Source organism: Phoxinus phoxinus (assembly GCF_949152265.1).
Source record: "Phoxinus phoxinus genome assembly, chromosome: 9".
In the NCBI taxonomy this organism is placed as follows: domain Eukaryota; kingdom Metazoa; phylum Chordata; class Actinopteri; order Cypriniformes; family Leuciscidae; genus Phoxinus; species Phoxinus phoxinus.
Window position 1 is genome coordinate 6405617 of NC_136884.1, and position 12733 is coordinate 6418349.

At 37.2% G+C, this 12733-nt stretch overlaps 2 protein-coding genes across 2 annotated transcripts; one reads left to right on the forward strand and one right to left on the reverse strand.

Annotated features, from left to right (window-relative positions):
* The first annotated feature begins 1707 nt into the window (after positions 1-1707).
* LOC307004796 (scavenger receptor cysteine-rich type 1 protein M130) lies at positions 1708-8183 on the forward strand. The gene is made up of 11 exons (XM_079624288.1): positions 1708-2511; positions 3088-3126; positions 3211-3570; positions 3919-4224; positions 5048-5356; positions 5441-5746; positions 6099-6404; positions 6978-7283; positions 7549-7631; positions 7722-7824; positions 7933-8183. The coding sequence occupies exons 2-10, from the start codon at positions 3093-3095 to the stop codon at positions 7818-7820; spliced, it is 2109 nt and encodes a 702-aa protein (XP_079480414.1). The 5' UTR covers positions 1708-2511; positions 3088-3092; the 3' UTR covers positions 7821-7824; positions 7933-8183.
* On the reverse strand, positions 8184-12025 carry LOC307004805 (CD5 antigen-like). The gene is made up of 8 exons (XM_079624301.1): positions 11771-12025; positions 11401-11439; positions 10821-11156; positions 10433-10741; positions 9502-9801; positions 8916-9010; positions 8744-8837; positions 8184-8657 (listed from the first exon to the last, which is right to left on the reverse strand). The coding sequence occupies exons 1-8, from the start codon at positions 11901-11903 to the stop codon at positions 8647-8649; spliced, it is 1317 nt and encodes a 438-aa protein (XP_079480427.1). The 5' UTR covers positions 11904-12025; the 3' UTR covers positions 8184-8646.
* Positions 12026-12733: the final 708 nt, after the last annotated feature.

The window sequence follows — 12733 nt, forward strand, 5'->3', positions numbered from 1 at the left end:
CAAACTGTGTGGAGCATTTGTCTTTTTCAATGCGTGAACAATTGTTTATAATAAGCAGTAGTTCACAGTGCAATATAGTATTACATTCTGAAAACTGTCATGTCTTAGGAACTGTTATTTCATAAGGCCTTCAACTTTGACAGACCATCACACTGTGTTGGGATTTGGGATATTCCTACCTGACATCTTCATGGGATGCTTGGAAGATGATGTAAAAAGAAACAAAATGACAATGCTATGTTTAGCACAGTTGTGCAAATATCAACAGAGAAGTCTGCTTACCACGTCTTACTCTCCTTTCTCTTCTTATCATGCAGGAACTTTCACTCACTGACGCATTTCATTCACTTAAATCTGAATGTTTGTGATAAACTTAAACCTACACATCTTCCTGGGTGCCACCATGTTTGTGTGAAGTCATAAACCTGTATATCAGCAAAATCACATGTGAAAATTTCTGCTAAATATTCCAAATAACTCCAACTTCAAGCAGAATTAAAGTGATAACACTTTCTAGAAAGTTGGAGATTTCAACTTTTTGAGTTAAATTGGACACATTGTGGAAAGTTATTAGTTAACCTTTCAGATAATACATATCAAACTATTGGAATGGTCATACTATGACCCTTTTACACGTCTAGCATCATGCAGACGTTACTTGAACATACTTATGACGCCCTTATGCAAACCTCTGTGAGCTGAATTTTAATGTTTATGAGTGCAGTTGTTACAAGCAGTCTCACTCTTCTCCCATTTGGCCTTTGTCAGTGCTTTATGTACATTGCAAGAAAAAGAAAAACCAAGACAAATGTATGTGTCAGGAAGAGATTTGCATTGGTTTGCCTTAAAATCTATACAAGTGTACAACTGTGCAAATACTGAGGAAAAATATGTCAATGAAAATGACATTAAAGTAAGTTGTGAAGGCCATTTGAAGCACAGTGAGGCATTTAAAGAACAAGCCGAAATGTTATATAAAGACTTTCAAATCTTAAATAAGATATGTTTTTAAAAAAAGGTAGTTATCTCGCAAAATGTTTGCCTTCTCTCTGCCCTATGGGTTCGCTTTCAAAAGCTTTGCGAGCGAAAGTAAAGTTTCTCGGGGAACACAAAATTATTGCGAGCAAATATAAAGTTTCAATATAATATAATATTTTGGGATATATCAAATACACAGTTATTCAAAACCTATTCTCATGAAAGGGCCTTTCACGAGCCCCTGTACATTTCTGTACAAGATTGTAAGTAATTGGCACACTCTAAAAAATGCTGGCTTGTATTAACCCAATTTTGGGTCAAATATGGACAAACCCAAACGTTGGGTTAAAAATGTAATTAAAAAATTTAACCCAACGTCTGGTTTTGTCCATATTTGACCCAAGATTGGGTTGAAACAACCCAGCATTTTTTTAGAGTGCAGAGATCTTGAAAAAAACGAAAGCACGTTTTTAATTTTTTTACTGTAAGCGGTTGTGGTTGTGAATACGATATTACACAGTCCGAAAACCCCATAACTTGACCTCTGGCGTCTGGCCTATTTATAGTCCTATTCTGAAGCCATGATTGGTTGGTGTTTAGTAAAGCAATGAGTGTTTGCACATGTGAGGAGTTAGTGTGAGGCACTGATGAATTAGTGTGGCATTTTGATAGGTTGTGTTTGAAAAAGGAAATCAAGATAATTCCTGTTTGTGTGTTACATAAAGAATTGTGTGTTGTGGTTTGCAAAAAGTGTTTAATGAAATTGAAAACTGAGTCGAAGGCAGAGAATTAGTGTATGGTTTTGCAGATTTGGTGTGTGGTTCCGGTGTTTGAGTGTTAGGTTTTTAGAAATTGTGTGACAAGTAAGGATTTTGTTAAAGCAGTTGAAAAAAACCCTGTAATATTAGTAATATAAGTCTCTTTAAGCCTGAACGTGATGTTTAGTTCCGTTATAAAAGAAAAGACGTTTTAAAACATTTTTTTCATTTAGTCACTGTTGGAATATAGCAAATGCTTTCACATGTATGTTTCCAGCCTCAAGTTTTTTTTAAAGAAGCTTGTCTTATTTGCATATTCTTTTAACACCAAAAAGCAAGTTTGCAAGCTATTCTTTGCAGTTCTTGGCTTATTTGAATAGTTAAATCAAGATTTGATTGCCAAATGTGGCTGTCCTGCTCATAAGACGCGTGGAAAGAAATAATCAGAACCAATAATATAACAATGTGTTTTAGCATTTTTTAAATTCCCTGTTGTTTACTCTGTTACATTAGACATTGCTTAAATGTTCATTGGTTGGAGTAGTTTGTAATATGTACAATTAAAATCACTTTCGCACATAGCTAACTCAAATGAATTTAGAGAGTCGTGAGTGAGTCGTCCACTGGCAACATGGAGATTGTTGGTTTATTTTGGCGAGTTATTTTGAGCATATGTAGTCTGTGAAGGAGGGGCTCGAGGGGGTTCACAAAGCTCTCGTACGCCTCAAACAGACGTTCACTCATCCTCTGAGCACCAGGCGAGTCACATCCAAAGGTTTGTACGCCTTACTTGTTATTTAGATTTGTTTATGTGTAGTGATCTTTTGTTCATTAATGTTTCAACATCATTTTGTCAAGCTCTGTTTTGTGGAACTGTCACTTTGTTGTTGAATGATTTTGGTGTCACCATATTTAAAAAATAATAAAAAATGATTTTTAGGTCTCATGAAAGGGCATATATTGTGAGGAATACTTTTTTTATATATATAATTAAATAATATAATTGAATAATTAAATTAAATGTACAAAATATATGACATCATAATATAGGCCTTTACTACTGTAGTTGTAAGAAATTTGAATTTGACTATTGTCAGAAAATAAATGTTGTCTAGCATATTTGGTAATTTTTTATTTATTTTTATCCTGAAAAGATAAATGTTCAACCAAACATCCCATTTTCATTCAATCCAAGTGTGGGTCAAATATTCAGAATATATTTGAGCATTTTTCTGAATATAAATCACATTTGAACTCATCGTTGAGCAGTACTGTATTATCAAGGTCCTGTTGCTGAAGTTGTGGTCAGTTACCGCTGCCTATTGGTACAATAACTTTTGTCTCTTTTCAGTCACTATGCTGTACTTTCTGAGCTTCATTTTGCTTCTGGGTGAGACACACACACATACTGTATATGCACGCAAATATACATTGTGTATGTGACTCCTCTAAACTTTTTGTATGTTTCAAACAGACTATGTAGAAAATGCAGGCGTCAGTACATCCAGTTTAACCAGTACAACCAATAACGCTATGGTGCGGTTGGTGAATGGTGTTAATGGCTGTTCGGGAAGGGTTGAGATTTACAGTGACGACTGGGGCACCATTTGTTATGAAGCGCTGGATGAAGTCGAAGGCCACATGATCTGCATAGAAGCGGGCTGTGGTCCTCTCCTGTCCATGCACTCTGGTGATGTGTTTGGCGAGGGTTCGGGACCACTACTCACAGACGACCTGAACTGTTTTGGGAATGAGAGCTCGGTGTTCGACTGCGATTGGGAAAACCACACCGACGCGTGTGACCACACGAAAGATGCTGGAGTTGTCTGTGACTGTAGGTTACATTCACGTTATTTTCTAAATCATATATCATTCCAACACTCCTAAAAAGAAAGGTTCCAAAGGGGAGATTTCAAAGCGATGCAAAAGGAGAACCAGTTTGGGTCCCCTCTAAAGAACCTTGGTTACACTTTATTTACACATTTAGTGCCAAATAAATGTTCAATGGATGTTAAAGGTTCAATCGATGCCAATAAAGAACCATTTCCCAATATTAAAGAACATTTAGTGCATTGGAAAGGTTCCATGGATGTTAAAGGTCACGGAATCATTAATGCCAACAAAGAACTTTTATTTTTAAGAGTGAAAGAAGTTTCATAACATTTTATTTTCACTTCCACAGCCATCATAAGGTTTCAAGGAGGCAGTGGCATGTGTTCAGGGAGAGTGGAGATTTTCCATAACAGAGAGTGGGGAACGGTCTGTGACACCAACTGGGATCTCGTGGACGCATTGGTGGCGTGCACAGAACGTGGCTGTGGAAATCCAGTGAATTTACATAACAATGCTAACACTCAGGGATCGGGTAAAGTATGGATGGATGGCGTCAGCTGCAGGGGCCGAGAGACTTCACTGAAAGATTGTGTGTTTAGCGGTTGGGGAGTGAGCACCTGTACACATGCGAATGATGCTGGAGTCACCTGTTCAGGTAGGTACGCCCTCTGGTATCTGAAATTAAAGCAAAAAAATACACTTTATGATTACATGCGCTAATTTTTGTCAATCCAACGCTACGTTCACACTTGTCAGTTTTTGGGATTGACAAACGGATTTACTTACAGGTGTGAGTCTCGAAATGTCCTATTCACACAAATAATGGTTTCATTATCAAAGTTCGGGAGGAGCACGTTTAGATAATTGACCCAATTAACACGGGATGAGCACATTCAGCTGATCAACTACCGAGATAATAGCATACCTCTGTTCCATGACAGTTTCCCAGCATCCCTCCACCACCCCATATCCTCACTTCTAACTATTTCTATCCCAACTTGGGTACTCTGGGTTCTGGGTGTAAGTGTGAACTCATGAACCGTGGGGAAAATTTAACGTTGATGTCCCTACAATAACAAACTATGCCACAAACTTCAAATACTTTTGAAAATGTTTGCCTTGACCTCTTTAGGTCATTTAGGTCTTATTTAGTTTCCACTGAGCAGCTCGAAGCACATAAATAAACAATTGGACATTCGTAAACAACGATCTCATAAAAAGAGTCTGGTAAACATGTGCTTAAGGTATTTTTGAATCTGATATAGAAGATCATATTCAATCGTTATTTCATATTGATCGGATTGTTTCAGGTCTACACCACCCCAATCGAAAGATCATTCCGATCGAGCTCATTTGGATCAAATTAAGTGTTTACATGAAGGATTTTCAAACTCATTTCTAACAAGATTATTTGATGTAAACCTAGCGACTGCTGGAGGAGCATTATTCTCACAAACGTCCTCCTTTCTCTTCTTTAGAGGTTAGGCTTATAGATGGAGAAAACTCTTGCTCCGGGAGGGTGGAGGTCCTCTATGATGGTTACGGCTGGGGAACGGTTAGCGATGACGGCTGGAATCTGTTGGGTGGAGATGTGATCTGCAGACAGGTCGCTTGTGGGAGTGCGCTGAGTGTCACGAGCGGATCTTTTTATAAGAAGGGTTCGGGTAGTATATGGATGTATGGTAACGATTGTGCTGGGAATGAACCCACTCTGAAAAGCTGTATTTCAGGGATAAACAAGGATAGACGGTTTACACACAACAACGATGCGGGAGTTGTCTGCAGAGGTAAGTGTGAACGACAAACTCTGGGAACTACAATGATTGCATGTCAAATGCAATGGGAATTCATCTGAATTGTTCTCCTTTCAGAGGTCAAACTGGTAAAGGGCCCAAACATTTGTTCTGGCACAGTACAGGTTCATTACAGTGGAGAATGGGGCACAGTTTGTCACAACAATTGGGATCTACTGGATGGTCTTGTGCTGTGTCGAGAGCTTGGCTGTGGTCCTCTTATACAGACATACACTGGAGCTCATTTCGGGATCGGTTCAGGTAACATATCGATGGATAGTTTACCGTGTAACGGGAGTGAGTCCTCACTGAACGAGTGCAAATTCTCTGGCTCGGTAAACAGCCTCTGTACACATTCTCAGGATGCAGGAGTCACTTGCAGAGGTAAATTCAAACAAGAAGAGGTTTGAATTGAACAAATGTGCTTATTACACTTTAGGACCATGTTGAAAATTGCACATTTCAGGGCTAGTTGTCACTCTGTTGTTTCATGACTGTGTAAAAATTTTTTAACTAATTTTAACAGTTAAAGCAAATATGGAAAATGTGTTTAGGCCAACAAATTAAAATAAATAAATTATTTTAAATTAAATAATTAAATTACATTTATAAATTGTACATATCACATAACACGTGACAACCAGCTCTGACCTGAAATGTATACAAGATCATATGTAAACAGAATACAGTTATTGTTATATGCATGTTGTCTGAGATATGTACTTACTCTGTCTAGAAGTGAGATTGGTAAATGGAGGCAGCAGTTGTTCTGGACGGGTGGAGGTTCTTGTAAACAATCAGTGGGGAACTGTTTGTGGAGACAGTTGGGATATGACTGACGCTATAGTTGTCTGTAGAGAAATGGGCTGTGGAAGTCCGGTAGAGGTAAAGACAGATGGTTATTTCGGAAGTGGTATAGGACCAATATGGATGGATGATGTGAGATGTAAAGGCAATGAGGCCTCAGTGAAGAACTGCCCATCGAGGACATGGGGAGTACACGACTGTGTGCATGCAAAAGATGCAGGTGTCATCTGCCGAGGTAAACTAGACGCCTAAGAACTACATTTTCGTACTTTTTTATTTATTGAATTTTTTATACATGCATATGTTTCCAAAATATATACCCATGTATGGGCCCTTTTCGCATTTCCGAGGCTCTCAGAAGCAGAAGTCATTATAGTTGGATAAACTTCTATAGTGGTGAACAAAAACAAAAAAATTTTAATCAAAAATTTCGAATCAAATTTGCCGTAACTCCCTCAACCGTTGTATTAGAAAAACTCTCACAGCAGCATTAACTAGTTTTCTATAATTTAATGCTATAGTAATTAAACGCAAAGCATAGTGTTATAAATGTACATGGATTTTTTTTTACAATGTTAATAACTGTAAATGCATCATCACAGTCTGAAAAGACTTATCACTACTTTATTACTTTAATTTGGGGTCTATTTACTCTGACAACTGTTCGAAAATCACAATTGCAATCTTGGTGAAATGCAAGGTTACTTATAGTCGACAAAATGTGTAAAGGGGATATCATGCATTTTTACACCGCTATTATTAATGTAAATACAGAGACAGATCAGCAACTCTTCTGACTTCTTTCTAGAGGTGAAGTTGGTGAATGCCAACAACCCCTGTCAGGGCACAGTGCAGGTGTTTCACGATGGCCGGTGGGGAACAGTGTGCCACAACAGCTGGGATATTGCAGATGGTATAGTACTATGTAGAGAGCTGGGCTGTGGTGGAAACGCAGAGCCCTTGACAAATGCCCGTTTTGGGACCGGCGAGGGGCCGATATGGATGGATTCCCTCAGATGCAGTGGAGACGAGTTAAACCTCAGGAACTGCCAATTTGGTGGGTGGGGAAACCATCAATGCATTCATGCATATGATGCAGGAATCATCTGCAGAGGTGGGTCATTGACCAAACCAGAATCTGTTCTCGGCATTTGCTAATATTAACCGAGAAAATGTATATCTATATTAAACATAAAATGATTAACTTAAACCATACGACGTCATGCAAAAAAAATACAACAACAACAACAACTGTAATAACATAATTCCAATAACCAAATTCTTAAAACAAATGCATGGTTCAGTTATCTTGGGGAATGAGCATATATCATATCCATATCATTTCATTACCATATAAAGATTTGCTATCTCCTTTACAGAGATTAGAAATGTGCTCAGGATTAAGGTGAACGCTGACGTTGATCCCAACGACCCTTCAGAAAAGAAAAAACTACTGGACAAAGTAATGAATTTTCCTAATTCAATTACCCTTTTTTCACTTTTCTATTGTTGCCATTGAGAGTCTGTGGTCTCGTTCATCTGAATTGCACAGATTAAAAAAGAGGTCGAAAAGATTGGAAATTTCTCTGTCAAGTGGAGAACTCAGGCGGATGGGCAAGTGTTTCAGGAACAGAAATTATTTGATCCTTGACCAGGTTTGTAAACTCCTTCTGAATGGGCTTATTTTAAAGATGTAACTTGAATATAGAATTTCAAATCTTCATTCAAATAGTTACAGGTTTTTGCATCTGTTATTTCTACAGGAGCCACATACGAAATGACCTTTCACGACCAATTCAAGAGAACAGCAGTTCTTGCAGAATCATCCAGATGATGAAGACATTTTAGAGTTTGTATACTGAAAAAGGTTTAATAAAATAAAGGATAATATAAAGAACATCACTGTTTAGTTTGCAGCAGGTCAAAGCCAGTGAAGGTCTGTCATCATTTTGAAGGCCATTGTCATTGGTTGGAGGTAAAAGGAAAATAAAAATGTAAAACTTTGATTTTCTTTACAGGGTCACGTGTTTATTTGGTTTCTGATGCAATATACATTAATACAACACAACTATTTATTTAAACAATTTATTTAATTTATTTAAAGTCTGTTAAATAATTTTCTTAAATATGTATTCATTTATATAAAATTATTTTATTTTATTTCACTTTGGTCTCTCTCTCTTCATGACACCAGGAAGCACCAGTACATTATATACACATTTAATTTCCATATATATAATATTAATTATTATAGTGCTTAAAAGAGCTGTAAATATAAGGCATCTCTTTCACAAGGCATTTCTTTCTCAGGAAAATTCTGTGAAAGGTCTGATTTGATATTCAGTGTTACTACCACATTTTTTGATGACTTTAGATTACAATTATTAATAAGTAAGAATGAAGACAGTGAAGCACCAGAGAAAATAGCATTACTCCATCATAGGGTTAGAGTCTGTGTTTTCTTGCTTTTCTGTCATTCAAAAAGGACCTGTGAATATAACAGGTTTATAATTAAAATATCAAATTATAATATTACATAAATATAAGTAGTACAACACCATTCAGTTTACAAACCTGTGGCTGTTTTCTGCTTGTGAAATACCTGCCCATCAGGCTGTGTTCTCCAGTTCACTCTATACTTCCCTGCAATTTGAACCACGTTCCTTATCTGTGAAATTCGGTGAAATCTTAGTAAGAAAACACTCAAGCTACACATCACACTTATTAATAAGCACATGAACCTCACCTTGTCCAAAAGATCCTTCTTGATATGTGGGTCATTGACATTGACTCCAATCTTGGCCTTCACCATAATCCTCACCACAACTTGTCTCTCAATTTCTGTGAAGTAAAACATTGACGGTAGCTTTAAAAGATGAACGGTTTGTCATTACGGCATCTTTTCATTGCATTTGCCAGGAAAACACTATGAGAATGTAAGATGTGAATGACATAATTCATAAAGACGGCAAAAGACGAAAAAGTAGTCTTTTCTTCCCTGTATTGTGACGTATATCTGAGTGAAACGGCTTCTCAAACAAGAAAAAAGTGTGGGGCAGGCCTCAATTTTGTCAAATGGGAATTGATTGTATGGTTCTGGTTTGCTATTGGTCGATCTCGTGAGTGACAGGTTGTCCCGCCCTCACGCCAGTAAACACATAACCAGAGAATATTTTGAGTTCACATAAAAAAAAACAATACTAACGATGTGCACTGATAAATCATTTAACAGATTCTGCGATAATCAGTCAAAATGAGGAATTCCATTTTGATTTCATGGTGACTTTAAGCTATACACCGTTTGAGGAAGTTCACATGTAAGATGATCTTACTTTGGCAAAAAACTCCCGCATGAAGCGTATTCAAACAACTGCTCACACCCCATCCAGTAAAAGGACAGTCCCGCACAGTCCGCTCATTTCCAGTACAGGCCACATTATCCATCCATATTTGCCCGACCGAGGGACCCACATACGCCTTTGGCTCTGCAAGTTCTCCACAGTCCAGCTCTTGACACAACACTGTAGCATCTTCTAGATCCCAACCAGTGTAACACACTGCGCCCCAGTGCTCACGATACCGAATATGAACTCTTCCGTCACATGCACTGGAACCAGTCACCAGCTTCACATCTGTTGAAAGAGTGGTTTTACACATAAACTTTTGCACTCTTATAGACCACAGAGTGAACCAATTTAATTTCCATTTCTTTGCAAATGCAATTTATTATCCAAGAATTGCTGAGTTCTGTTTAACAGAGCTTTTATATCAAATACTAAATACACACATTACAAAAGATACAATAATGTAATAATACTGTTACTGTTTGTGTGATCTCTGTACAACTTTACAAAAACTGATGTGCAATTTGTTGAATAAACTACTTTCATAATGCTGAATCAATAAAGCAATAATTTTAAATTTGCATCCATGTAAATCTGAGTTTTTTTGCTTAACCAAAGTTCATTGACTTCATTTTCATTTTGCTAGTTGAGCTACATCTGGCATGCAATGGTGACACTTTACAATACGGTCCCATTAGTTAATATTAGCTAATGCATCAACTAAAAACGTGCAATACATTTGTTTTTTTTGGACCTTCTCTGATCTTGAACTGCAGTTGGAAAAGACTCATATTTATGTTCAACATAAAAAACAACAGCATACTGTTTTAGGATGACATAAATAATGAGTAAATAATGAGTAATGGCATTACTGGTTTCAAAGCAATATGAAAAATGTATCAGAGACCTTTTTACTCACTATTACAATAGGCTCCAGCATCTTTTAAATGTCCACAGCTCTGTATTCCCCATTTTGTTGATGTACAGTTCATCAATGAGGCCTCAGTCCCGGTACATTGTGCAGCGCCCATCCACACAGGTCCTAAACCTTGTCCAAAATAAGCAGCACTCTTTGCATCTATCACACTCCCACAGTCCAGTTCTTTACACACCACTGCAGCATCTGACAGATCCCATCCATCATCACACACTGTTCCCCACTGACCGTTATAGAGAACCTCCACTCGTCCAGAACAAGAGTCAATGCCATTTACCAACCTAATAAAGGCTAACATAGGAAAAAAATAAAGGGATCAGAAATGTTTATCTTTATTCAGTAAATGCAATATTTACGTAGCTTTCATCACCTTCACAGATGACTCCAGCATCTTCATGATGTACACAGTTGTGTATTCCCCATCCGTCTGTCCTACAGTTGTTTAGTGAGGTCTCAGTGCCAATGCAGTTTACATCATCCATCCATATCTGTCCTGATCCTTGTCCGAAATACGCAACACTCTTTGCCTCTATCACATCCCCACAGCCCATCTCTCTACACACCACTGCAGCATCTGACAGATCCCAGCCATCATCACACACTGTTCCCCATGTTCCATTATAGAGAACCTCCACTCGTCCAGAACAAAAGCCCATACCATTCATCAACCTAAGAAAAGCTTCGACTGGAGGTCCATTTCCGAAATCTGGATGAATGATAAAATGTATCAAACAAACCCATAACATACGTCTTAACAATCATTTAAATCTTTCAAGAGTACCCTGAAAAAAAAAATGGTTGCTTCATCTACTTGCCAGAAATGGGAGTTGCTAGTATATTTCACAATGAATTACATATAAAAGTTTTGAAGTAGAAAGAATAGTATTTTTTTTTTACAACTTATAACTTTATACAGAGAGCAATGTGTATGTCTGCATGTTGCTTCATACCTAGCATGAGAATGAGCCACAAGGAATTTAACATTGTGCCTGAAAGAAAAACAAAATTATTAATTTGACTGTTTTGCCTAATAAACAAGAAAAAGTCAACTTCAAGGTCTGTTCTATTGTTTATTAAAAATGGTTTCTGCCACAAAAATGTTTGCAAAACCCTAGATTATAACACTATCATCATCGCATTTCTTATTTAGGAAGGAAACATATTTTATTGTGCTTTGGTTTAACATATTAATAGCAGATTCAATGTATAGCCAGTTGAAGAATTTAGGAAGTTGAAGAATTTGAGGCACATAAAATCAACTACAATTACACAAGTTGCCAGTATCTAATAAAAAGGTAATGATTATTAGACGTCTTTAACCTGTTAAAATGTCAGACCTTTGGGAAGCGTCTTCGTCTCCGTGATGGTGTGAGGTCAAGTTAAGGATGTTATCAGGTGATTGTATTTGTATGTGGAATCTCCAGCCTTCTTGGCTCCTCCCTTCAGAAGACATTACATGACAATGATGAGCATAAGAAAGATAGCTCTTACTGTACAACAGTCCATCTTTTAGAGTCAGAGAATACACAATGCTCTGGAGGTGGTTGATTCAATTCGCCATGAAACCAGGAGTGAATTTCTCATCAGCGATTCATTGCAGAAACATGCACTGTTAAATGTAAAAACAACATTTATGTTGTTTATTTCAATGCAAATTTCAATGGGAATTATTGGAATGCTCTGCTTTTTAAATTCCCTTTCTTATATAGCTGTGAAGAGGAAATATATCAGTATGCAAATATCAAAATATCTGATATTCTTTATGGGCCAGTTTCATGGATTTTCCTTTACAAAGACATGCAAAGTATATGGAAACAAAATGTCAAAATTCTTGACCACTAGAACACAACATTTGTTTGTATTTCCATGGTCAACCCATCATACCAGAGAAGTTCATATGCATGAGACAAAGTACTGAACAGGAATAAGTTTACCTATTAGATGCAATAAAAACAGTTCCTTCACATTTCAGGTATGGAACATTCTCTCTATGCGTTTGGTTAAAAACACGCTCACAAAGCAAGCCAAAAAGTTCAGAGAGTCTGTAACTTACTAAGCTCGTATTGTATGTCCCTATAAACAAATTGCATCCTACAGAGTTTTGCATATTGTTCCGGTTGAAATAGTCATTTGTTTGAGAACAGGTCAGGTGTTGTTGAATTCCTAGATGTTTTGTTTATCAGATGTGGATGCCAGTGGGATTTAGGGGGAAGAAAAAAATGCACAAAATTAAATGTAAATTCACATTTATATGAATCTGTTTGGATGACAGAAACATCAGGT